Source organism: Panthera pardus, unplaced genomic scaffold, assembly GCF_024362965.1.
Source record: "Panthera pardus isolate Hobbes unplaced genomic scaffold, ASM2436296v1 HiC_scaffold_16, whole genome shotgun sequence".
NCBI lineage: Eukaryota > Metazoa > Chordata > Mammalia > Carnivora > Felidae > Panthera > Panthera pardus.
In genome coordinates, this window is record NW_026526721.1 from 3,694,740 (window position 1) to 3,721,462 (window position 26,723).

Genomic DNA, 26,723 nt, shown 5'->3' on the forward strand with positions numbered 1-26,723 from the left:
TAGTTCGTGGCTTGGCTTTTTTATTCATCTGTCATGTCTTCCGGAATAGATAGCCTTCATTTTAATCGAATCAAACCTAACAACTGTACCTTCACAATGTGCACTATTTTAGAAAATCCCAAGAAATCTTTAAAGGATACAAAGTTAATATAAAAAAATGGATTGTGTTTGGGGTGCCTGGGTGGCTCAGTCAGTTAAGTGTTTGATTCTTGATCTCTGCTCAGGTCGTGACCGCCCAGTTTGTGGGAAGGAGCCGTTTGTCCGGCTTCATGCTGACAGCATGGAGCCTGCTTGGGATTCTCTCCCTCCCTCTCTCTCTGCCCCTCCCCCACTCATGCGTGTGCACGTGTGCCCATTCTCTCTCTCTCTCTCTCTCTCTCTCTCTCTCTCTCTCTCTTTCAAAATAAATAAACTTAAAAAAATGAATGGTGGGGGCACCTGGGTGCCTCAGTCATTTAAGCGTCTGACTTCAGCTTAGGTCGTGATGTCAAGGTTCATGAATTGGAGCCCTGCAAGGAGCCTGCTTCGTGTCCTCTGTCCCCCTCTCTATCTGCCCCTCCCCTACTTGCACCCTCTCTCTCAAAAATAAACTTTAAAAAAACAAGAATTGTGATTTTACATGTTAGCAACAAACAATTGGGAGTAAAACGATCATCCGTGGATAAAGGCAATTATATTTCTTCTTTTGTGATCTTTATGCCTTTTTTTCTCTTGCCTTACTACATCTATCAGAACCACCATGACAATGTTAAATTGAAATGAAGGTAAGAATCCTTGCCTCGGTCCCAATCTTACGGGAGAATGTTCATTTTTCTCCACGAAGCATGACACTGTGATGTTTTTTGGTAGATGCCCTTTATCAGCTGTAAAATGTTCCTCTCTACTCCTCGTTGTCTAAAAGTCTTCATTATGTGTGAGTATGAACTTCATCAAATGCTTTTAAAGCACTCATTGAAATGATCACATTTTTAATTTTCACTTTCTTTAACTAATGTGGTGAATTGCATTGACTGATTATTTGATGTTAACCCTACTTTGTTTTCATTAGATAAACCCTTCTCATCCATGGTGTGTTACTGGTTTTGTATGTTTCTGGTTCAGTTTGCTAATATTTTGTTTATATTCCTGATCTATGTTCATGATGGTCTGTCAGGGTTTGGTATTAGGTATATGTTGTCCCATAAAATGAGTTGGGAAATGGCCCTTCCTCATCTTTTTTCTAAGTTTGTCTAAGAAGGGAGCTTGCTGATAGAATCAAACAGTGAAACTACCTGAACCTGAAATTTACTTCGCAGAAAGGTTTTTTGATAGGAACTTCAAAATTTTCCAGAGAAATAAGGCTATTTAGATTTTTTACTTATTCTTGTGTCCACTTGATAAATTGTGTTTTTCAAGGAATTTGTCCGTTTTATCTGAGTCATCAAATTTGTTGGTGTAGATATTAATTAATATGAATATTATTCTGAACATAACCTGATTTTCCTTTTAATGTCTGTAGGGCTATAGTGATAGCCCATTTTCATTTCCGATATTAATAATTTGTGTTCTCTGTCATTTTTTTCTTGATCGGTCTAATTAGAAACATATCAAGGGGCGTCTGGGTGGCTCAGTCTGTTAAGCGTCCGACTTCGGCTCAGGTCACGATCTCACAGTTCGTGGGTTCGAGCCCCGTGTCAGGCTCCATGCTGTCAACGTGGAACCTGCTTGGGTTTTGGGATTCTCTCTCTCTCTTTCTCTCTGTCTCTGGCTCTCTCAAAAATAAATAAATAAACTTAAAGAAATGTATTGTTTTTTTAGCCTTTTCAGAAACCCAGCGTTGTTCATTTTTTTTCTCGTCTGTTTTTTTTTTCTTTTTTATTTCTGTTAGACCTTGTGATACTGTCCCAGAGGCTTTGTTTATTTCTAACCCCTTTGCCCTCTGTTCTTCCACCGTGTGAGGCGGAAACATCTGTGAGCAAGAAAGCACCGTCTGTGAACCAAGAAGACCGCCCCAGCAGAAGGCGACCGTGCTGGTGCCATGACCCTGGACCTCCAGGCTCCAGAGCCATGAGACATCAGCACTGTTAATAAGCTACCCCGTCCATGGGCTTCTGTTACGGCAGCCTGAGCACACTAAGGGCCGGACACGCACCCTCGTCTCCACACGCAAGTTGCCCATCGGCACACAACACGTAAGTCAAAACATGGCGGGGCCTGACCCACTCATGTTTGATCACACGGCTCGTGTGGTTTCCGAGCTTTGCCGAGTGCCTGTTCCTGTGCTCCATCAAAGTCCACGGACTCGAAAATGGCCACCATCCAGTGCGGGGGCTGGTGGGTGGCCCTCTCGGCAGGTGGCCCTCACCCCATTGGCTTAGGACGATCGATCCCTGTTTACAAGTCTTCTTAATCATTAAGCATAATCATTACTAGTGCCCTGCACGCTCTGAGAAGCGTCCCAGTTTGGACAAGTCATGACACGGTCACCTCCCTAAAGGGTCTCCCCTGGCCTCGAGGCGGGTGGAGGCTGGCCAGGCTTTGACCAGGATGTGGGGCTCTTGCAGCTGCCCTCCCGCTGGTGTTGTCTTAGCCTCCCCTGAGACGAGGAAGTTAGAACAAAGCCTCCATGGGGATTATTTGGGTGAGGTGCGGAACGCAGGAAAGGACTCTGCAAACATTGGTGATTGATTACGAAGGGCCGGTGATTCACAGAGAACAGCAATGGAATGTGCACAGGGAGGGCGGAGGCAGGCCCGGGACACTGTGGAGGCACAGGCCTATGGTCGGACAGGGTCTCAGGTGCAGGGGCGCCAAGCGCCAGGCAGAGGTCCCCGGAAGCCCAGCCAGGGTGGGTAAGGGGAGGGACCCGGGCCCGGGTCTTTTAACTGTGTTCTTCACTCCCCCTTGTGAGAAAATTTCCAGAGAAGGTAGATCTCAGAGCCAGATGCGCTGAGCCCTGGGGCTGCCATAGCAGAGGCCATCACACTAGGTGGTTCTGGCCACGGCGGGAAGTCTGCCTCCTCCAGCCCTGGTGGCTGCACACTGCCCTTGGCATTCTTGTTCTTAGCTGCATCACCTCAGCCCCCGCCTCCGTGGTCACCTGCTGTCTCCCTGCGTGTCTGTGTTTCTCTTCTTACAGGGACACCAGTCATAGTGGATGAAGGGTCACCCTGCTCCGGTCTGACCTCATCTCAACTTAAATAATTACACTTGCAATAACCCAATTCCAAATACGGCCACGCTCTGAGCTTCCGGGAAGGGTATGAATCTGGGGAGGATGCTATCCATCCTGGCACTCTTGGGAGTCACTTAGTGACAATGATTTGATTCACAGGCAAATCTGAAGCCCGAGAGCACAGGGGCTTGTCCGGCTCGGCTGGCAGGGGACCATCTTCCGCCCTTCCCCGGCTGTCCTCCTGGGACGCGGCTCAGAGCAGCGCTGAGGGCTGGCTTGCACCAGGTGCCAGCTGGGGGCACATCCACGTCCCGGTGTCCGTGTGCTGCCAGAACCTTGGCTTCCTGTTGGAGCCCATCCAGCGGCTCAAGAAAGGCCCATCCGGGTCTGAAAGGAGGGGCTGTCAAGGAGGGGCCTGGCGCCCCAGGCACATCTGCCTCCCGGCTCTTAGTTCTGTTTATTCCTGACTTATCTCTGTTCCTTTGGGTGTCCTGGTCATCGGCTAACTCATGGCTGGGAAGCTTCCTTGTCGTAACAGCACCTGGGGTTGATGCAATAGCTCAAACCCAGAGGCGCTCCGGGGTGAGGGGTGCGGTGGCCGAAACCGCCAGCTGTAGACCTTGGGCTAAACATTGGTTTCTCCAAAACACCCCCGGGGTTTGTCACATACGCCTGCATGTAGCAGGACAGACAGTGACCCAGTGTTGGGAGCAGGAGACCCTAGGTCTTTGAGGGGCATCCTAGGGCTCCTGGCTTCTGTTCTGACTCACCAGGACCCTCTGTCCTCTCCCCCTCCCCCTCCAGAGTCGTGGGGAGAGTCATCTGCACAGCTCCACCTCCCTGATTTGTCCTCCGAGTAAACCACGCCAAAGACGGGGGCCTCCAGGAAGGGTCTGGAAGTCTCTCTCCAGGCAGCAGGAGGAAACTCTGTGCAGGACACAGAGGGAGGTGCCCACACCCAAGGCAGCTGTGGAACGGTATGACAGCCGGTGGATAGGACTCTCCCCAGGGAGGTGTGTGATCCCAGGGGCGAACCCAAGCGCCCCGATTAACAGGACTGCGGGTCCACCCCTCCATCCGGCTCTCTGCTGGCTGGAGGAACCAGGAGGGACGGTGCTAGTGAGCTGAGAGGTAGCCCGGAGCATGTAAGCCTGGGAGGCCACGCTGACTCTGTGTTTGTGTGGGTTAGCAGTGCCTGTCTGGAGCGCCCTGTGACCCTCACCCATCTGGGAGCTCCTATTCACTCTCAAAACCCAGTTCAGATCGCTCTCCCAGGGAGAAGCTTCTGCAGTGTATCACAATGCACGTGTCGAGGCTTACTCTCCCCCATGGGCTGTGGGCTGTGGGCTCTGAGGCCAGGGGTGCCGCCCGGGGTCCGGAGGCTCCAACGTTAGCAGGCCACCCACCCTGCCCTTGATCCATGGTCAGTCCACGCTCGTGACATATACATGCCAGTGGCCATGCACTCCACAGGTGGGAAGGTTGCAGCCCCAGCACTCAGGGCCAGACGGCCTGCTTCTGGACCCGTCCAGGAGACCCTCACCTCACCTTCCCTGGGACACCAGAGCACAGGGCCCAGGGCAGGTAGGGGAGGGATCCCAGGACAGTGCAGGCAGAGATAAGGCTTCAGAGCAGGAGGAAGGAGAGAGATCCCAGCAGGTGCCAGGATGTGCTCCCCCTGGGTTCAGGGACGCCCGCGGCAGCCACCTGTCAGGGTGTGGCTGGCGACCAGCTCTGGCCCTGGTGTTCGTTCACTCCTAGAAGTTGAACCACCCCCCTCCCCCCGCCCCGAACAAGGAGGCTGGGGTAAGGCAGTGAGCCCGCAAGCTCTAGAAGGCAGGGCGGGCTCTTTGGATCCCATCCTCTGCCCCTGGGTCAAGGGTTCCCTAGCACCGAGGAAAGGAACACACAGGAATTCCCTCCCCACAAACATTTACCTGACGCTCCAGTGCCCCTGTGCCAGTTCAAGCTCACTGTCCTCTGACCCAGCTGTGCTCCTGCTGCACGCCTCCCCCCCCCCCCCCGCCCGCCCCGGCCAGACCACAGCTGCCCTTGTATCACATCTGGGGTCCACGAGCCCAGACCCCCCGCCTCTGCACCTGCCTTGCCACACCTGCTGATCGCCGTGTGTCCCCAGGTGCCTGGCTTAGCTCTGCATTACCTAAGTGGGCAGCCCTGTGACTGAGGTGCTACGGGACAGGCTGGGAAACCGAGGCACAAGTGGTAAAGTGACTCAGGACCAAATGTCTCACCCTCCCATCATAACTACCACATGGCCCGGTCTCCCCACGGAGGACTCTTCAAGGACAGGGATTTATCACTCATCCCAAGCCCCAGGCTCTGTCCACGTGAACTGAGTTAGACTGAAAGCAAAACACCAGCTGTTTTTTTGCGGTGGTGGTGGTTCTGGGCACTGGCTGCAATCTGAGGGGTCTTCCCGAGCTGGGGGGAGGCAGGGGACCAGCTCCGACAAGGCTCCAGCTCCCCCGGTGATTCTAAGTGCAGTCGGATAGAGGCCAAGGCGCTCTGACAGTTCAGATAGGTGTTCCCTCTAAGCCCCGTTTCTGGGGTGTTCGCATCTTCCTGAAACCTGGCTCAGCTCCACGACGACGCCGGGCCTGGGGGTACTGTGGGGGCAGGAAGGCAGCGGTCTGGCCAGAAAAGGCTCCCAGGGATTTTCTCTATGATGACCATTATTGTAAATATTTATTTATTATTTTGAGAGAGAGAGAGAGAGAGAGACAGAGTGCAAGCAGGGGAGGGGCAGAGAGAAAGGGAGACGGAATCCCAAGCAGGCTCCAGGCTCCGAGCGGTCAGCACAGAGCCCAGCATTGGGTTTGAACCCATGAACTGTGAGATCATGGCCTGAGCCAAAGTAGGATGCTTAACCGACTGAGCCACCCGGGCGCCCCATATAATGATGTTTAATAACAAAGACCATGCCATCTGTTAGCTTGGGTGCACGCTCTCCTTCTGGGAACAAAGCAAGCTCTGAAAACAACACAGACTTTGCTCTGTCTTCAGCCTGCCCTTGTCTTGGAAGGAACGGGAAACCAGACGGTGAGCCTCGCCTCGGGTCCGTTTCTCATGGGCTTGCTGCACAAGGTGGGCCCCAGCCCTGTGCCGGCGTGTGCACGGTCAGGCCCCGTCAGTCACCGGGTGGAGAACAGCTCTGTGCACAAACTCCGGGGTGGCCCATGTCTCCCTCCGACCCCACCCCCCTACCTCGGGGGCTGAGGCGACCAGCCAGGTGCACCTGCTCTGGGTCCAAGACAGCTCCCTGAATCCCAGGTCTACGAGAGTAACCCCTGACAGGCACCTTACATTGTGAGCCATAGTTCATTCCTCCGGAAAATGGGTATATTTTTCCCCACCTTGTTTTGACAGGCTATTATAAAATAATCTCCTTTATTAAAAAAAAAAAAAAAGCAAGCTGAGCAAAGGTATCCAGTAAGTTCTCATTTGGCTTAAAAATGTGCTTAGATCTAGAGAGAGCATTTCTGGAAAAATACCTAAGAAAGTGTTAAACCGATACCTCTAGACAGGAGAGGGCTTTTTTGTATCGTGTGATTTTTATTTATTTATTTTTAGTTTATTTCTTTCGAGACAGAGAGAGAACAGGGGAGGGGCACAGAGAGGGGGGGAGGGAAAGAATCCCAACCGGGCTCTGTGCTATCAGCACAGAACCCGCCACCGGGCTCGACCTTACAAACCGTGAGATCGCGACCTGAGCCCAGATCAGAGTCTGACGCTTAACCGACTCAGCCACCAGGCGCCCCTGCACGGTCTGATTTTTCAAACTTACTGCGTGCATTCTGTTTTTATCAAAAGATTACAGTTGATTACATTAAATGTTATCACAATAGCGAATTCGTTTATTTAACGCATTTATTAAAGTGTAGTTAATGGTAGAAATAAGTCTTATCGGAAACAATACAAAAAGAAAGGGTGGGAATTTCAAGAGTTTCGAAGGAGAGACGAGACCCGTGCGCACAGTGCTGACTCGCTGACTTTTCAAGCACCTGAGGGTCTGGGATTAAGTGGCCTGGGCGCTGTGGCCATGGAGGTGCTGAGCCTTCATCCTGGCCTCCAGGCCGGGCTAATCCCGGCTCCCGGTAGAGGACTGTAACCAGGAGACTGGAGCCTGACCTCCCGGCTTGCTTGCTGCCACAGCGGTGGGGTGGACTTGCTCTCTCCCCCGCAGGAAGATGGGCCGCTGGGGGACTTCACAGTCCCGTGCAGGCAGAAGCAGGTGCAGCCGGAGCCAGAGGGAAGGGCCGTCCCCAAACAAACAGAAGGCAGAGCCCTTGTACAAACACAGGGGTATAAATGAGTCTGCTCGGCCGACGCGGCACGTCCTCTGAGCAGTCGGGTCCCCAGAGCCCGCCCGTGACCATGGAGGCCAGAGTGCTCTGGCTGCTGGCTTTGGTCCTGGCCTTGGGGTCCTCCAGCTTGGCTGACGAGTATGTGGGCCTGTGTGAGTACCGTTCTGACTTCGCTCTGTAGGAAGGAGGGGCCATGGGGGGGGGGGTGGGGAGGACATAGGAGGAGGAGAAGAGACGCTAGGTCCGGGCTTGGGGGGTGTGTGTGTGGGGGGCTTTCTGGGGGCTAGAGGAAAGTGATCAAGCCCCCACATTGATTTATAATCGCCATTTACTAGACACGCATGTTCCTTCCCAATAGCCCTACAAACTGGGTCTTGCTGTTTTACAGACGAGGTAGCTGAGGCTCAGAAAGTTAGTAACTGGCTGCAGGCACCCCCTCCCCGCCAGTGTTGAAACCGGGATTAGAACCCAGATCTGCCTGGCCGGCCGGCCACCCCACCACCTTCTTGGCTACAGATTTCTGAGCGACGGTGTAGGTCCTCACGCACCGTTCTGGCCCACTTGCAAGGCAGAAAGGAAAGGCCGAGGAACACGGTTTCCTGAAGAGCATTTTCAGCACACGGTTTTCATTTGGCCGTGGCATTGTCCCTGCAGGTGGGGGGAGGGCGGCTGTCCCACCCACCCAGCTTTGAAGAAATTAGGGTGTGGCTCTTATCAGGGGCCAAAGGCCGTGGTTCCCAAACGTGGTGCCTGTCAGAGTCACCAGGACAGCTTTGCGACCCCTACTGCCCAGGATGTGCCCTTCGTGCCACAGTGCCTCTGGGATCCCAGTGTGAGCAAATCTGGCTGGGAAACCAGCGGATTGAGGCATTACCGCCTGGCACAATAGAGTGGGATTTTAGACAGTTCACATGGTTCTGTTTTCCTAAGGAAAATCCCATCAGGCAATGAGGCCGACTTGGCGGAACTTGAATTTTTTTTTAATGTTTATGTATTTTTGAAGAAGAGAGAGTGTACAGGTGGGGGGAGGGGCAGAGAGAGAGGGAGGCACAGAATCCGTAGCAGCTCCAGGCTCCGAGCTGTCAGCGCAGAGCCCGACGCGGGGGCTCGAACTCGTGAACCACGAGATCGTGACCTGAGCTGAAGTCGGACGCTTAACCAACCGAGCCACCCAGGCGTCCCAGATTTTGCAGAACTTTAGACACTATGGGCTTGCTTCAACAACGAGTATTGAGGACAGAAGGATGTCCCAGGAGGACGTGACCAGCCAAGTGCCTGGGGGACAGGGGGACACAGGAAAGAAATGGAAAATAGCATGCGCTGTGGTTTTCTGTACTGAACGTACATCTCCTCTTACACTATTCATTTTTTTTAAGGGGACAGTTTGTGTTGATAACACAGTGAAGGAGAATTTGTTTCGGGGTTCAGGAGCCCCCAGATTCCCACGGGTTCCTGCCAGCTGAAGGGACCCGAGGCCCATGGACTTCCCGACAAGGCTCCAGGGGCACATGAGTGAGGGGGGCGCCCTGGCAGAGGCCAGAGTCCCCAGAGAGCATACAGAAGTGTGCGTGGGAGGAGGGTGCTCCTCGAGCCGATGTTGGGGTGTGGGGGGGGTCACGTGCTTCGAACCCAGAGGCTGGGGGCGGTTGCAAACTTGCCAAATGAAGGCAGCAGCCAACACCCCGGGCCGGCGAGGGCTCCGGCCGCTGACCGGGCTTTGTTTGGGACAGCGGAGAACCTGTGTGCCGTGCCGGCCAAGAACAGGGTGGACTGTGGCTACCCCCAGATCAGCCCCGAGCAGTGTGTCAACAGGGGCTGCTGCTTTGACTCCAGCATCCCCGAGGTGCCTTGGTGCTTCAAGCCTCTGCAGGAAACAGGTGAGAGGCCCCGCGAGCCCCGTGTCCTTCCCGGGCCCCCCCGGGAAGCCTCCAGATCCCCAGGAAGCCGCGCGCACCCGGGCGGGACGGCCAGCACCGTGACTGTCCATCGGGGAGGGGGCCTCAGCCAGAGGCGTCGTGCACAGGGAGGTCAGCTGCCAGGGGCCGTCCCCTGCCGTCCCTTTGTTCGGCGGTTTGTGCGAACTATGAAAGCAGTCTTTTCAAAAAGGTGCTCAAAGTCAAGGCACTGTGTCCAGGGAACTAGTTTAAAAACCACCCTGGAGAGAAGTGGAAAACACACGGGTTTGGGAAGTTGGGCCGACATTCGAGGCCTCTCTCTGCAAACAAAGCATCGTCATCTGTGACGCGCTCCCGGCAGACGGCAGATGGTGGCAGCACCGGGCACGGAGCCCTGGCGCCTGTCCACGCCCCGCGACCTTTCCGCCCTGCCCCCACCGCGATGCACCCCTCCCTCCCTCGGTGTGCAGCGGGGTGCGGGACGGCCGCCCTGGGGAACCCCACCTCGACCGCGAGCAGGTGTCTGTGCACGTGGGTGGTTCGTAGCCCGGCTCCCCGGTCCCACCTCGAATCTTGGGCGTGAGGTCTGCTGTGAACCCCCTGGAAGTCCAAATGCCAGCTCATCTTCTGAGAAGGGCACGGGCTCCACCTTCCTGGAGCCAGCACTCGCCCTGTGTCCCCCCCATAAGCGGGGAGTGGGGCTGCAAGCCAGCGGAGGCCGGCCTCCTGAGCAATGATGGGGCCCTGCCCACGGCCCTGGGGCTTCCTGCCCCTTCCCGGCAAATCGGGGCAGAGGCCCAGATACAGCTCTGGGACCAGGAGGGAGCTGCCCGTTGCCTCGCTGCTGGCTGTTGCCCTACTTTGGGGCCCCTCAGTGGGGGCGATGGGGGGGCTACACCCTTTCCTTTGGGCGCTGGTGGGGGCCTTGAGATGATGTCATCTCATTGATCATCTGTCTGAACCCCTGTGTTCTGGTGGGACACGTGCTATTCTCCACGAGGCCGGACCCTCAACACTTCTCCAGGGACTGGGGGAGAATACAGCCCAAGGCACTGACCTTGGAGGCTGTCTTGACCTTGAGAAGCCGGGCACCTGGTGGGTGGAGCCAAGGCTGGTGGTGGCGATGCATGTCTGCGCTTTGCTTCCAGAATGCACATTTTGAAGCGACGCCCACCGGCCCTGGACACCCTGGAATGCGACCTTCCATGCTCCGGGGGACCCTGCCTGCGTCCTCTGCGGGCCGGCCGCGGCCGCTCCTCCCTGCTTTTCTCCCACCATGCTCCTGGCAAGCCCTTCCGCTGAAAGCTGATGCCTGGGGCCTGATGGCTTAACGAATAAAGATCCTGTGCTCAGCATGAGGGCTGTGCCTCATTCCCGAGACTCCTCTGTGCTGTTGAGTTTTATTTCTGCCAAGTGCATTTCCTTTCTCAGCCTCTCCTGGACGGTGGGGGGTGGGGGGTGGCAGGAGGGTGTGATGGCATCTCTAGCCCGGGGCCTCCCCAGGCCCCGAAAGGCAGGTCCTAAGGAGATGCCCCTTGCGTGAGGATGTCACAGGCCCCAGGCCAAGCCCTGACACGACAGGGAGCCCGAGTGGCCTTCTCAGCGGCCACCACCTCGTGTAAATTCAGAAAAGACACTGCAAATGTAAGTTTCAAAACAAACAAACAAACAAACAAAGATCATTAGTGTCTTCCTTGGGGAAGAGAGCAAGCCAATAAAGCCATCTTCCAAACTGGCACTTTTCTGTACTTATTTGCAGGTGAAGTCTAACACCTGTGACACCTCGGGCAGCTTTCTTTTTCGTTTTCTTCTGAAAATGGCTGCAGCTCTGTAAGGGAGCGAGTCTCACCATGACGATCCCGTCCCAAGTCCTCACGGGGTCCCAATGACGCCTAGACGCAGAGCACCCCACCTCCGGCCCCTCTCCTCCTGGGACAGGTGGCTCCCCGCAGACTGCCCCCCCCCCCCCCCCCGCGAGGCGGGTTTCCAAGGTGGAAGCCAAGCGCGCAGCTCGAGCAGATGGGCCGCCTGGTCCGAGCCACCCTCCCACTGGAGAAGAGACCCCAGTTTCCATCAAAACAACAAGGTTTGTTTCTGGGCCGTTGGGGCCAGGCCCCCAGAGCTGACTCTATCCCTGGAAGGGACATACGGTTGCCCTTGTCTTACAGATAAGGAAACATTAGGAGAAAGACTTAAAAAGACCCAGCCAGTGGCTTCTGCTGAGAGGGGACCACGTCAGGACGCCCAGGCCTCTGAAACCAAAGCTCTGTGTGTTCCTCGTAAAGCCCAGCAGCTACTCCTGCCAGGCCGAGGGAGGGAACCTTTCCAGAAGCATCTCCGACCAAGCAGCACGTGCAAAGTGCAGCTTCCTCTCCTGGGGACGCTGCTACCCAGAGCTGTTCTTGCCCGGACACCCCCCTGGCTCTGCCTTTGTGTCCCTTTCTCCTCACAGACCGAGCCCGGCCTTTGAGGCCAGGCCGGATCTTAGCTGGAGGGGTTCAGGGGTCACCCCGGGCCCTGGGCCTTGGCCTCAGGCCATGGCGATGACCGTCAGCCATGGTCCTGGTGACTGGGCTATGCCACACAGCCTGCTGGGTGAGGGGAGGGCCACGTCCTGGCCAGTGACAAGGGACAGCCGCCCCCCCCCCCCCCCACCACAGAGGCACGAGGACCCCAGACCTCGGCACCCCGCCCTTCCTGGATGCAGCTGTGGCCCAGCGGCCATCACCCCTCAGAGACAGTGCTGTCACCACCCACAGTGTCGTCACTCGCTTGCCAGATCAGAGCTACCGCTTCTCCTTCTGAGCCCTGGACATCCCGGTCCTGCCCACCACCCCCACCCCCCAGGCAGCGTCTTCTGTCCTGTTGTCTTGCATTCTGGGCCCCAGTCTTGACAGGGTCTTCCCGGGGAACTCGGAGAGACCCCAGGCCAGACTCACACACGGAAACAACATTCATACCCAGCACAGGGGCCTCCTTCCAGAGACCTCGCTGCTTAGGAGAACCATCTGGAAGAGGGGGACTTGAGTGTTTCATCCTGGGGCTCACAGGTCTTTCCTGAACCTTCCCTCTGTTGTTCCCACGGCGGGCGCAGGGGGGTCGTCACGCAAGTCAGGCTTTGGATTGTCTGCTCCATGCTCCTTGGGGGTCCCGGGCAGTGTGAATGCTACCCCCCCACCCCCACAAAGCCAACAGCTTCTCGAATACTTCAAAGAATGGATCCAGATGATAGAGCCATCTGAGAGGCTTCCGAAAACCTCAGAGGCCAGGCCGTTAGATCAGGCTTGAGGGTGGGCTTGGCCCCGGCCCCGGCCAGCCAGGCAGAGAAGCTGGTCACCTCCATCAGTGCCGGGCGGAAGCCCAACAGCGAGAGCAAAGTGGGTTGTTGGGTGGGCGGGGTCTCCAGGTCAGAGATTCGGACGCTGACCCAAGGTTCAAGATTCTTCCCCTCTCCAGCCTGTGTCAAAAACGAAGTGAACAAGCAAAACCTGTAGCTCACCTGTCCCCACAAAGCCTCTGGGCCAAAAAGGCCACAGACATCTGGGGACCCTGCCAGGCCACTTTAAAAAAAAAAAAAAAAAGAAAGACTCCACTAAAAATATCATTCATCTTGATTGCTGAGTTTTAGGGCAACCTTCCAATTTTGTGCCTCTCCCTCGCCCCGTCCTGAGCCCATGGGGGCCATGATATTCTCATGCACAAGTTCACAGAGCACCAGCAACCGGCCAGACCGCCGACCGCCTTGGAGGGAGATACCCCCAGCCGCCGCTCAATCCATCCACCTCGTCCGAGCCCCCAGGGCCCACCGGCTCCCTCTTCAGGTCACCATGAGTACTGCGGCTTCCTACCCATCGCGGCTGCCACCCTACCTTTCTCCCCTTCTAGAAAAGATGTATTAAGATCCCCGATCTCTCTGCTACACCTACCTCCTGCCGGCACCTCTTGAGCAAAACCCCATTTCCTTGAACACCCTCAAAACTGCATAACGCACACCTAAGTCCTATAGTTAATCCTTCCTAACACCTTCTTACTGAGATGCCCCATAATGTGCTGTGTTCCTGTGGTTTTTGGCAGGAGGACGTTGTCAAGACAGGCTGAAGGCTTGGTGGGGTGACGGGGGCGTAGGGACACATGGTCTCAACCCGTGGTCCTCAGTGGGGCCTTCACGGCCATAGGGGATGTTTGGAGATCTGTGGGCATGTCTCTTAGTGCCATATGAATGGGGGGAGGTGCTGCTGGCATCGAGTGGGCACAAAGCCAGATATGGGGGGTCTGCAGTGTGCTGGGGGGTACTGTGGACGGCCAGTGTCCTGTTGGACGCTCAGGCAGCCACAGACCTGTTTGTAATGGTTGGAGACTAGAAGTAGGTTAAAATCCTAGCACAGGGGCGCGTCGGGGGCTCAGCCGGTCAAGCGTCTGACTCTTGATCTCTGCTCAGATCATGACCTCACGGTTTAGAGGTTCAAGCCCCATATCGGGCTCCGCGCTGACAGTGTGGAGCCTGCTTGGGATTCTCTCGCTCCCTCTCTCTCTCTCTGCCCCTCCCCCACTCACTCTGTCTCTCTCAAAATGAAAATAACAATAATAATAAATGAAATGAATAGGGGTGCCTGGGTGGCTCAGTCCGTTAAGCATCCAACTCTTACTTTCAGCCCGGGTCATGATCTCATGGTCTATGAGTTCGAGCCCCACGTCAGGCTCTGTGCTAAGAGCACAGAGCCTGCCTGAGATTCTCTCTCTCCCTCTCCCCCTGCCCCTCCTCTGCTCTCTCTTTCTCTCAAAATAGAGTAACTTAAAAGTATTTTTTTAAGTCAATAAATGAAATAAAATAAAATCCTAAAAGCAAAGTTGTTGTCAAGTTTGGATATACCAGATTTCCCAGGAATGCAAGGGAAGCCTTCTGCGTAGTTCGGAGCTTTGGCTGAGTGGGTCATTCCCGACACGCCATCACCAGGGACAGTGCCCCACGTGCCTTGTGACTTGTCCACCCTGGGGCTGCCTGTATCCTCGGTGCCTCGATGCCTTGCATCACTCGTAACAAGGGGGGGGGGGTTGGTGCAGGGGCGAGCCCCCGCCCTCACCTCTGTCTCCTCCTCCAGCTCTGGCATGCACAGCTACACAAACATGTAGCATTATCGCCCCATCATTACTTTCCCTTTACTTCTCATTTTTTCTAGGGCAGGCTGCATGTTTGTTTCTTTTAAACTCTGTGTGTAGGCAGGTTATTAAGTTATTAAGTATAAAATTATTAGGTATAGCTTCAGTTCAGGAGATCAAAAGGGGTCTTATGAAATCCTTGCTGTAAAGAAGGGGGCTCTGCTGGGATGAGACTCCCCACCCCCCAGGGAGGCCTCTTGCCGCTTCTTGCCGGGGTCCCGAGCAAGACAGCCCCAGGAGACCCCTGCCTCCCCCGCCTCTCTTCCTTCCCGTATTTTCAATCTGAAACCTGGGTCATGGATTTGAACTTAAAAAACTCCAAAGGCTGACAAATGTGTTCTCTGGTCCCCAGGACAACCTCCCTAAAGCCCCTCCCCCTCGTCCCCAGTTCAGATGAGGGAGGGTCACCAGGCCCACAGAAGCGTGGATAACATGACCTTGGCTCCCACCTGCCCGGTACCCTGTACCTTTACTTCCCATTCAGAGGCCGTGCTCCCTCTTTCCCAAACAATCCATTTCTCCCCAGTATCCCTGCAGCTAAGGAGGCCGAGTGGGTAAAACCTGGGGTCATGAACCCCTAGCCCATACTGCTGAGCCCAGCCCCGCCCAAAGCGCATTGCTGGGGCCCAGAAGCAGGCATCCGGGAAGGGGTGGGGGGTCTGTGCCCCTCCAGGGCTGTGATGGAGCCTGGTGAAAACCCTAAACCCCATGGTCTGTCTCTCGCTCACCCCCTGGTCCCTCCCTCTGTCCCCACTAAAGGATCAAGGGGTTCAGTTCCAACCCCAGGAGATCTTGGCTGACCTGACCTGCATGTCAAAGTGTGTGCCCTCGAGGCCCAAGATTCCTGCAGGGATGACTGACACCCCCTCACGGCCCCGTGTACAAACCCACCTCCAGTCTCCGCCAATTAAGGGGAAACTTTATCTTTGCCAAAATTTCAAAGTTCCTCCTTCTCCTCCTGTGCTTGAGCCTAACCCAGGTGTGGCCCATGCCTCCACCTCCCACCCCTGGAGATCTCTGTGCTGGGGGAGAGAACAGATTGGAGGGGAGGACGGTCTCAGGGAAGCACTTGGTGCCCTGCCCCCCCCCACGGACGATGAAGCAGCGGCCCAGCCTTCTTTAAGGCTCATTGCTGCCCCCGCTACCGTTCACATATTCCACTTCAGTTAGCCCCACGGCAGCCCTGCGAGGTACAGATTGTAAGTGAGCAAGTGGACGCACAGAGACGTTAGGCCGAGAGCCCAAGGTCACACAGCCGAGAGAGGGACCGGAGCCCAGAGTCTGGTTCCAGGGTCCGCAGACACTCCCCCAGCAGCTCCAAGCTCTTTGAGTAGAGGAGAGGGGCTCCTTCTCAGTTCACGGCCAAGGCACTGGGTGGGGTAGTCCGTGGAGGGAAGGGGGGGGAAGAGGCAGATGGCTCCAGCAGTGGCAGTGGCCGGATGGCGACTTTGCGTCCTGCCAGCGAGTGCTAGAGACAGCCCCCCGACCTGCAGGCTGCCGAAGGGTCTTTGAGGGCACCCCAATGTCCTGGGACCCCACCCAGGTGCACGCTAGCCCAGGGCAAGCTGGAGGGACAAGAGGAGCAGATATCTGGGGGACGTTTGCGGAAGCCACCCACCCCAGCCCCCTGGGACTCACTGAGCAGTGCCCCCAGGACAGACCGACAAGGACCCCGCCCCCTGGTGGAAGCCAGGACCCCGCAAGCCCCCCAGCTCACTGGGCTGGAGAACCCGGACCCAGTTTACCCGCAAGTTCCCGGGTGGGGGCAACAGAGAAAAATCAGGTCGCTGTTTTGCACAAGGAGTTTTGGGGTGAAGGTGAGTTATGTGTTCGCTACACACCTTGTGTTGCTGCCCCAAGTCTGCAGCTGCCTCCCGCGTTCCCAGGAGCCGTGGGGAGGCCAGCCCGGGCAGGAGGAGGCGTCCAGACAGGGGCCTGGCTCCCCGAAGTGCCCCGTGTGTGCACAGGGCAGGGTGGCCTCTGTCGGCTGGGGTGTCTTTCCCCTTTGCCCCGGGTCTGATCGTCTCCAGGCGCCGCCTCACTGTGGCCGATGCCCAGAGAGGTTGTGGACGTGGAAACTAGGCCGGACTGAGCACCTGGCGTGTGTCAGATGGCGACTGAGCACACGAGAACTGCAAACCCACTGAATGCTCCGGAAGCAGCCGCGAGGCGGGGGGCGTCTCCACCTCCTTGGCAGAGGAGGAAACAGACACGGAGCCAGTTAGCAATTTGGTCGGGAGTTTGCAGCCAGCAAGGCTGGGCTGTGAGGACATTCCTACGGCAGGAGGCCGCCCGGGGCTCGGAGCCCTTCTAGAAGAGCGTGGTTGGATTACAGCACCTGCCGTACATAGGCCGTTCTGGTCTGTTCTCAGCCACAGCAGTGTCTGTCTCCTGACACTGGCTGAAGAAATGAAATAGTTCCTGTGTTTCAACCTTGTGTAGAGGCCCCGCGGTAATCTGTTAGGTTTAAAAATGAAACACCCAAATCCAGACAAACCAAATGGGAGCGATTTCCTCTAATTACTTGCTTGCCAGGAGCCAAAGGTCCCCTCCCCCCAAGCCCAGTTCTGCCCCTGAGTCCTACGGGGCCCGCGGAGGTCTCCAAGGGGTGCAGAATCTTCCTGGGGACTTTTAAACAACATTCTTGGCTGGGGACAGCCGGTGTGGATAGAGCGCCCAGAGAGCGTTAACCAGTTTTAAAATTGGGGGCTAGAAAGTGCTACAGTGTGGGCCGGAAACTCTTTTTCCCTTTTCCCCAAACTGCAGTGAGAAATCATATATTTATTCTTACTTTACTGATGCGGAAGTTGAGAGAAATTTGCCCGAGGACCCAGCCTTGCTGAGGTTCAAAGCTGGGACGTGCTGACTGCTCTTGTGGGGGCTACACGGACACGATCACCCCCACAGCCTCATCAGGCTCCCTGGGCACTCAGCTGACACCGGGGCCCCCACATGGTGCCCCATAAGCCTCCTACCTGCTGGTCAGAGCTCCTCCGAAATTCACACCCACCGTGGCCATTAAACCTGATTATTATCTCCGGTGATGTGTACATGCCTTCCCCACCTCTTGAGTTTAAGTACAGCTGGACACTAAAAGTGTGGCTTTAAGGGACGCCCGGGTGGCTCAGTCGGGTAAGCATCTGACTCTTATTGTGACCTCACAGTTTGTGGGTTCGAGCCCCGCGCTGGGCTCCGTGCCGACAGCGTGGAGCCTCCTTGGGATTCTCTCTCCCTCTCTCTGCCCCTCCCCCGCTTGCCCTCTCTGCCTCTGTCTCTGTCTGTCTCAAAAATAATTGAATAAACTTAAACAAAAATTTTTTTGAACCAGTGCGGCTTCAACATTTATTTGGTAACGGTTCCTTCTGCATAGGCTGCGTGGCTCTGGATCGTCCCGGGATATGTTGGCTTTTCACTGGAATTCACACTCTCTTCTACGGATCTTCAAACGTTCAATGGCATACAGAAGAAGGTTTTTGCTTCACACTTAGACACGAGGGTCAGACTGGCGACAGACTCCGTGGGGAAACCCCGAGAGGGAGGGGGTCAGGCGTCGCCGGGAGTCTCAGAACTGCTGAGGGTCTGGCACCTCTGAACGCAGACAGGGAAGGCACGAAACGGGGTGGGCAGGACCTCAGACCATGGCCAAGTTCAGACGAGGTGTCCTAGCAAGGCAAAGTGCCCCTTACAAGAATCCTTTCTGGGGGCAAGAAGGGCCCGGCACCGTTGCCATGTTGCATCGTAAGGGGCATCGGCTGGGGGAGTTCGTCCACCTCTGCCGGACTTTCTCGGATGGACTTCTCGACGGCGTGTGGCCCAGGAATTGTCACAGAGGCTCCTCTTTCGCTGTGCATTTTCTCTGAGGCCCTTCCGGAACCTGGGCTGGAAATCCTCCCCTCGGACCGCTGGCCTTTAGGGCTGAAGAGGTGCGGTCGTGCCCTGGAAAGAGACATCCTTTGAGCTTCAAAGACCCCGTCGGCAAACTGGAGACAGCGGCCATGGCGACATCAGAGCGTGTTTGATAGCTGTGGCCGCAAGATGCAGGCTGGGAAAAACCTGGAAAGCCAGAGCCGGCACACCTTGGTCGGCCTTAACGCCGTGGGGGGAGGCGGGGGTCTCAAACCTTCCCGAGCCGCTGGCAATCCTTCTTGAGTGTCAGAGGCTACTTTTGAAAACGAAACGAGCTTTATGCTAATTGAAAGAAGCCAGACGCCAAGACGGCAAGAGCGTGACTGCATCTCTGTGACGTGCACAGAACAGGCGCATCCAGAGACAGGAGGCACGTTCGCGGCTGCCGGTGACGGGCTGGTGGTGGGTTTCTTCCGCAGGCGACGAAAGAGTTCGGAAACTGGAGACTGGCCACGGCTGCACGAGTCTGTGAGATCCTGGAAAGCAGTGAACCGTACACGTTAACAGGGCAAATTCCACACTGAATGAGCTCGCTCTCTCTCTCTCTTTCCATATACGTTATATATAATAAACAGAATTGTGCTTCTAATCTCTCTCTGTGGATTTACTGACTTTGGACAGCGTCAGACTTTCTGCTCCAAGAACTGAGTTTACTTCCAAGGGTTTACCAAGGGCCACGGTGGGGGCCGGTGCATCCTGTCCTCCGCGCCACTGGCCTTACCAGATGGCCTCTGAGGGGGCCTCGTCCCCGGTGACGAGGGTGACCCCGGGCCGAGGGCTCTCTCCACCTTCTGCAGCTCAGGGTGCAAAAATTAGCTGCTTCTCACCAGACAGCTGCCCTTGCCCCTGTTGGCCTGGACGCTGCAGCCTTTCTCTGTTCGCTTTTGTGGGGTACAGATGGTCCCCTCTGCTCCGAACCTACAAACCTTGCCAGGAGGGCTGGGCCGTTCCGTGGCCCACGGCGCACAGCCCCGGCGTCCGCTAGAGGGAGCCCTTGGCGCCCACGTCTGTTCTGTCATTGCTCTGGTCCAGCCACCCCTCCCCCACTTCTCACCAACCCAGAGGAATTTTCTGTCCTGGGATGTGCGGGATCCAGAGATCCCTTCTCCTCCTGCCACCTGCTCTCAACTGTGACACCCGGATGAGGAAACTGGGAGAAACGAATCAAGTTCCAAGGTCACTCCTGGGTGTGGCCGGATTAGCATCTCCTAAGAGCGGGAGCACAGAGCACAGACCCACAGGGCCAGCCGGCTGCTCGCATAGCAGGACAAGCAGAGGAAAGAAGGCAGCTGGGGGGAAGAGGGTTTGTCCATCAGGGAAGAGTACCCTGCCACAGGCTTTTGTCTCTACTGCTTACGTCATTGTCTTTCTACAGAACAGGGTTGCTTTCACCGCCAAGGCCACGGCGACGTTGTCAGCAAGGATTAGCACTCTTGGGTGGGGTAGGACCCTCTTTCCCAACAACATCCCCCGGGCCTGGCGGCTTCGTTGGGGGTCTCCTGTCCCCCGCACACCTGCAGCTCCCAAGCGTCACCACGTTCGCATGTAAGGGAAGGCCAGAGGGCTGGAGACAAGATGCCAGCCACGTGGGACTGCCCCAAAGCCACCGTGAGAGTGAGGGGGGCACACGTGGGGTCCGCGGGTCCCCGTCTTCTCTGTGCACCTGTTTTATATTTTGAATTTCCTTCCACTTGCGTTTCCAGAAAGCCTTCTGTGATTTAAATTGTGGGTTACAAGGATATCAGTAGAAGAATGCTGTCCAGATTTTCAGATTTATTAAAGCCCGTTTGTTATTGTAGAAACAACCGCAGCGTCTCTCCGAAGGGAAATGGCTGCAGGGATTCTGGAACGTTCCCGCGAAGATGCGCCACGCAGCTGCTGAAGTGAGAATAGGGAGGGCTGTGCCCTCTGGTCTGGAGCGCCGTCTGCGATCCGGTGGGAGGGGAGGCGAGCGGGGGCGTGGGGTGGGGGTGCTGTGTCCGCCTCTCTGGGTGAACAGACTGCTGTCTGGTTGTCCACTCCGGGTACCTCGAGGGGGTGCCTGGGATGGGTTCGGGGCAAGATCATTCACTTTTGTATTATTTGTTAAAACAAGTATGTAGAATTTTTGTAATTTAAAGATGCAAATGAAGATAACTTTGGAAAAAGTGTGGAAGGAATGGGGATTTTGATGGGGGAAGGAGCAGAGGGGTTTGGGAGCATCTCACAAGATTTGGGGGCAGAGAAACCCGGGCAGGAAGAAGGGGTGATGAATGCTGGGTCATCGGGCGGTGGCTTCTCTGTGTGTCCCTGCGTCCACAACTTCCTCCACACCTGCAGAAGTAATCTGGTCCACCCCATCACGGCCACACCCAGGTGATGATCCCAGAGTGACACCTGTGCCCAGGCCCCGCCTGAACCCCAGTGCTGACCTATACAGGGGCCCTTAGAACACAAAGCCACCAGAGCTGACTCCTGGGGACACTCGCCCATCATCGTGCCCCTCGGCAAAGTACCTGGGAGAAGTTTCGTCTGGTCATGGGGGATGGGTTCCTGCAGCCACTTCCTATGACAAAACAGATTCTCCTCCTTAGCCTTCAACCCCACAGTGTCTTCTTCCCACGTGGGGGGGACGATGCGGGGGTCGAAAGCCCTGGCTACCTGCGAGACTGTCACCATCTGAATTCGGCCTCCATCACTCGTCTTGGGCCAGCTGTGAAATCTCTAAGAACCTCGCTTCCTCATCTGTGGCTCTCCGGCCCCGCCCGAGGAGGGCGTTTAAATGAGATAGTCCACGAAAATGCACTTGACCCGTCCTCCCGCAGAACCAGTGGGGGCTGCCCACCACACCACCACCACTCTTGTTCCTCTTCCCATCCATTACAACACCAGCTGAGCCAATGGCTCCGTCAAGAGCGAGTTTCTGCCAGACCCCGGGCCCCAATCGCCCGGCAGGCGCGAGCGCTGGCATTGTGGAAAGCAAGAAGGAGAGAGAAGGAGAAATCTGAAAATAACAATGCTTTATTTGATTTATGTCACATTTTCCTAAGTGGCATCTAGTTTCAGAAAACAAAGTTCAGGTCTGCAAAAAATGCACGTACAAATCTTCTAAGGAGGTAACTCTACAGAAATGTACACGACAGGACCGAAGCCTGTAAGGTACAGTTAGAAAGCTCACATCCTAGGGTCTGCTTGGGTCTCTGTTCCAACGGAGTGGACAGCCCCTGAAACAGGTACCCGAGAGAGCCGACGTTATTTTTAAATATATATATTTATATATACGTATGTACGTACACGTGTGGTGTTTATCTACAACGGTGCAAACCTCTCGCAGGGCGCAGGCGACGGTATTCCCTAACTAACAATGGCAAGATCGTTGCAAAGTCATCCATACCGTATTTTAAAAACCAGGGATTATACAATCACAGATTAGATATACAGATATATGCACGCGTTTGCACGCTGATTGAAAATGTTGCTTGCATTGACTGTTGCTTTGGGACAACAAAGGGGTAACACTCAGTAACGACTCATCAAATGAAAGGCAACAACCGGCAACCTGCTCACACGCCCGCTACGTCTGCAAAGGAAAATGCAAACAAGGCTCAAAGGGCTGGTTACAGACAGTAACTTTGTTTTAAACATACGTGTTCTCAGCCCCTTCTACAGTGACCCTAAGATTATAAAAAACGGAAAACCCACCGTGCGGCTTCGGTGGCCCATTTTATCAGCAACTCGGACAAGAAGACTCTTTCTACCGTTTTTGAGTGGCCGAGAACTTAAAAATGACATGTTGATGGCGACGCTCGGGCATCATGGAAATGTCATGGGAAAGAGACCCCTGGGGTACACGAGGACAGAATTGTCAAAGACAATTATACAAGGTAAAACTGTAAGAACAAAATAGCTACCATGACCATTGAAATACTTTCAGGAAAACCAAGACCCAGGGGACCGTTCGGACCGGGTTGCACCCTGAGATCTCCAGGAACCCCAGACCCTGGGGCTCCCAACCTTCACCCTGTGTTCCCCATGACTTGTACCTCCCCCTCGGCCTAATCATTCCGTCCAGCGGGAGAGGGCACATTCGGGGCGGCCCAGGAGGGGAGGCCGTTTTGGTGACCTGTGGGGCAGAAATGGGCAAGCGGTTTCCCCCAGCTCCCTGTGCGCCCCCAGGCTGTGCTGGGATCTGTTGCTGGGCCAGCCCTCAGGGCAGGTGGCGCAGAGGAACACCGTCCACCTGTGAGCTGCTGGCAAGGGCTTCCAGCAACTCCTTTCCCGGGGGGACTGGTCTGGGGGAGGGGGGCCTTGAGAACTGGGCCCAGCGGGCCTGCAGTGGCACGTCACCGGGGCGCTCTGTCGCCCACCGGCCTGGCCCCAGCATCCCCCACCCCGGCCCGCCCGGCCCTGCTGCGCGTGGCGAACGCCTCCCGCGTGCAGAGGTGAAATGCTGTTTAACTGTACACGACACCGGGGCCACGTTTAAGTTCATGTGCAAAGTGCAGGCCAAAGGCACCCAAAGGCGACGAACGGGATTCTCTCTTCTGTTCACGCAGATACTCCAGGACAGGGAGGAGCTGCCCCACGGAGGAAAACCTCAGCTCCGTGTAGTAATGTCGAGTTTCGCTGCTGCTTCTTTATGTGGCTTGGGGCTCATGCCGCTCCCAAGATTTGGTGCTCCTGCTTAGGGGCTGAGGGAGGACCCTCTGGAAACCGGGAATTGTAAGCTCGGTGAGAAAGGCACGCGCGCCCGGGGTCATGTCCTCGGTCGAGACCGTGGGGGGTCTCCCGGGAAGGAGGACCCCAGGGCTCTGCCTCCTCCGTCCTGCAGCCTCAGAAAGCCGGGCCCGGACACAGCAGCAGACTCCCCCCACCCACCCTGCGATCAAACAAGGACACTTCATGCTCTCGCTTCCTCCTCTTCTGCTTCACGATGGTCTTTGTGCTGCGGGAAAGCCCCCAAGCTGTGCCCCCACCAGTGACAGTCCCTTGCCCGGGCCGCAACACGGTACCTAATGTGCCTGGTCGTTTTCTCCTTCGCGACGCCAGGGGGACTATTTCTGAGAACAGGGAGGCGTCAGGGGCTGAGCCCGACCTAAGCTCATTTCTACAAAGCGGGTTGACATAAACGCACCGCGGATTCCCTCGGCCGGCCTCCGTGAGCCCTCGGCTCGGCCACACAAGCGTCTGTTGGAGGAACGACTGCAGGTTGGCACGTTCAGAGGTAGCATACGAAATCGGGCTCAGGCTAAACCCTTCTGTCTGCGCCAAGATGAGAGAAAGAAACGGGAAGAATGGGCGGTGGTTCTCGGAAAACCCAGCTACACCGCCTGGAAGGGCGGGCGTGGGCGTCACCTTCGCTCTGCCTTCCTGCCCTGGACGCTTGGACTTCACAAACGGGCTGAGCTGAGCCCGCCGTGAGGCGTCTTCCCTGCCCTGCCGGCCTCTGGCCCCAGGGAGGCCCCCGGTCTTTGCAGAGGGCGATGATCCCAGAGGAGTCCAAGGACAGTGACCCAGAAGGGCCGAGGCGGGACTGGAGGGTCTGCGGAGGCAGGCGGGTGCGGAAGGAGAAGCAGAGGGAGCAGGCGAGCACACGGAGCCACTTCGAGCCGGTCCCACACGTGGGGTGCCCTCCGATCTTGCAGGCCACCCTTCTGTCCCCGTCACTTAGGATTTGCAGGGGCCAATCGTTCTGCCACTTTGCTCAGCCCGGCTCTCTGCTTGTTTACCAGAGGTGGGAGCGAAGACCCGTTTGAAGGCCAGGCCTTAAGCACCACTACCCTTAAGTCCTTGCTCCGGGGGAGCTAAAGCAGTGCACAGCACCGGCCTCCTTCTGGGTCCCGCTCACGTCCGCCTGGGGAGCCAAACCTAGGGAGAACATGCTTTCCCCATCACAGCCGCCTCCACAGAGGCCAGGCCAGAGACGTGGGTGTCCGGGAACATGAGAGCGAGGAGAGGGGGATATTCCTCTGAAGAATGGCCACCAGTGCCTGTGTCCCCGGAGCTCACTCCAAGACGGAGGGGATTGGAGAGGAAGGGGCACCCGGGCCGCAGTGCACTGGGGGGCTCGGCCCTGTTTGAGGTTGTGGCCGACATTGACAGGGCAGGAGGAAGTGGGTGGGGGTCTGGGAGAACAGAGCAAAAGCACAAAGTTTTAAGACGCAACATGGTGTCCGGAGAGGAAGGTGAATTTACAAGCGGGGGTGTTAGACCAGAACGCCAAGTAACAAAGCGAGAATCTTACTAGACGCACAACAAATGTGTTCAAAATGCAACCTAAGAACCCATTTTACCTAGTAAGATTTAAGCAAATCATTCTGAACTGGAAGCATTTAACACTGAACACAAGTGAAACGTTTTATGTAAAATATTTTATTAGCAGTCTTGACTTCTTAAAAGTATCTAACGTTATATTCGCACACTCTGCACTTCCCCATCTTGGGTGTTGTGTTTGACCCTTGGTCACATTTACATGGCATTGGATGTGGGAGCCTCAGTGGATTTTGACTACACTCTTGGCCATCTGCACGGCAGGCATGAAGTGGAATTTTCTCCCACCTTCTGGGAACAAAGGATGATGGAGAATTTGGAGACGGAGCACGTGTGCGTGCACACACACACACACACACACACACACACCAGCCCTCTCTAGCCCAAGCTAATTCTCAGGTACACCGCTTTAGGAAGCTAAGACCAGGCCGGGGCAGAGGAAGGCACCTCTCCACGAGACAGGAGTCAGCTCAGCCTCCAAGGCCGGAGGGACAACCCCATGCTGGGCGATGGTGGGGGGGAGGGTAGGGGCATGGGCCACCCTCCTGTCTCGGCTTTCTGTTTGGTGGCAGCCAAGTCCATAATGAACAGCCACTAAGCTAGTATTCTAGTATTGCACTTTATGCTTTAGGAAGTATTTTCATGTGTATTTGTACATCACAAATAGGAGGCAACAGGGCAAAGCCAAAAAAAAAAAAAAAACACCTGGGGTCAGACCCCCACTCAAATTTCCAGTGCACTCTTCCCTGGTGTCGGACTGAGACCTCGCCCGTCCTCCCCCGCCCGGCCTTTTGCATCTGCAGAATGAATACAACCCCCGCCCCATCACCTGCCGCCCTGGAGGCCAAGCCACCTCTGGGTTCCCTCCCCCTGGGCCCCCAGGGCCTGAGACACTAGCACCAAGCACGTGGGGAGCACCAGTGACCGTGTTTGCTGAGGGAGGGGATGAACAGAGGGCCCCCGCGGCTCCTGGCTCGGTGTCCGGGACAACCAGCAGGGAAAACACGCTCAGTACGCGGCGGCCCGGGCTTTCCGTCCTCTCAGCCAAACCACAGAAGGTGGCTCCACCTGTCCCTGACCTCCCGGTCATGCTCCCCGGGAACGTGGCCTTTCTGTGGGTCTCTGGGATGAGCTTTGTCCTGGTCCCGAAGGCCCCTTGCCCAAGGTGACATCACCAGACTCCAGCATCTTCCATGTACAGGGTTTCTTCCCCCCCTGGGGAGAGCTCCCGATGGCACCCACGCGGGACCCTTGGAAGAACTGCCCCCTCCGGCTGGTCCTCAGAGAGACCAGGAGCAAAAAGGGGCACAATCCTACGGTGGCACCCATGGAAGGCTCCCAAGGTGCGGCTGGCACCAGACCCCAGGCCCCGCAGCTGTCGGACCCCGCTGCTCCCCCTTCTCACCTGACAGGCCGAACTTAGCAGCGAGACCCTTTGGACTCGCGCTTTTGCCTCTCCTGATAGCGGAGGGGCTTCAAATCTCTCACGCAAGATTTCACTCTTCCCTCTAAATGAAGAATCACAGAGACGAGAGGAGGCATTGCATTCAGAACTCACGACGAGAATTAAACCCGGGCAGCTGGCCTCGATTCAGTCCCAGCAGGTGGACACCCCCCTCTTAACCGCAACGAGTTCAAAAACAAGTCAACAGGTGGTCTGGACGTTAGCTTAGGTCATCCGAGTGAGACGTTGTACCCAGCTACCTGGGGACGCAAAGAACACCGTTGGCCTCACTGTCGCCCAGGGTCTGTGTGAAGGCGCCAGCGGGGGCACCTGCCGCCGACGGGGGAGGGACGGCATCCCGGGACTGACCGCCTCTCTCAAGGCGCCCCAAGGCCTTTCTGAGCAAATCCCCTGCCTGGCCACGACCGTATTCGTGCCACACACCAGTCAGCGCCCTGTTGCTTTGCACATGCATTTTCCTCGACAGCGGACAGCCAGATCTGCCCCCTACCCGTCTTCATCTATTAAGGGACAAATGTAATTTCTCAAGAGTGGAAAATGGAAAATGCAGGGAGCATGCACTCCTAGGGAAA

The 26,723-nt window shown here is 56.1% G+C and overlaps 2 protein-coding genes across 4 annotated transcripts in view; one reads left to right on the forward strand and one right to left on the reverse strand.

The window, feature by feature from the left end:
• The first annotated feature begins 7,498 nt into the window (after positions 1-7,498).
• Positions 7,499-10,754, forward strand: TFF3 (trefoil factor 3). The gene is made up of 3 exons (XM_019432738.2): positions 7,499-7,631; positions 9,210-9,356; positions 10,523-10,754. The coding sequence occupies exons 1-3, from the start codon at positions 7,550-7,552 to the stop codon at positions 10,534-10,536; spliced, it is 243 nt and encodes an 80-aa protein (XP_019288283.1). The 5' UTR covers positions 7,499-7,549; the 3' UTR covers positions 10,537-10,754.
• A 7,105-nt stretch (positions 10,755-17,859) lies between these two features.
• Positions 17,860-26,723, reverse strand: part of ABCG1 (ATP binding cassette subfamily G member 1) — an 81,037-nt gene continuing 72,173 nt past the window's right edge. For all 3 annotated transcript variants that reach the window (XM_019432673.2, XM_019432671.2, XM_019432670.2), the window contains one exon: positions 17,860-18,913. In XM_019432673.2, the coding sequence (XP_019288218.2) occupies positions 18,715-18,913 (199 nt within the window). In that variant the 3' untranslated portion in view covers positions 17,860-18,714. The remainder of the gene's footprint in view (positions 18,914-26,723) is intronic.

Coding starts and splice junctions, on each gene's coding strand:
- TFF3 (XM_019432738.2), top strand. CDS start 7,550: ATGGAGGCCAGAGTGCTCTGGCTGCTGGCTTTGGTCCTGGCCTTGGGG. Junction 7,632..9,209: donor TGACGAGTATGTGGGCCTGT/GTGAGTACCGTT, acceptor TGTTTGGGACAG/CGGAGAACCTGTGTGCCGTG.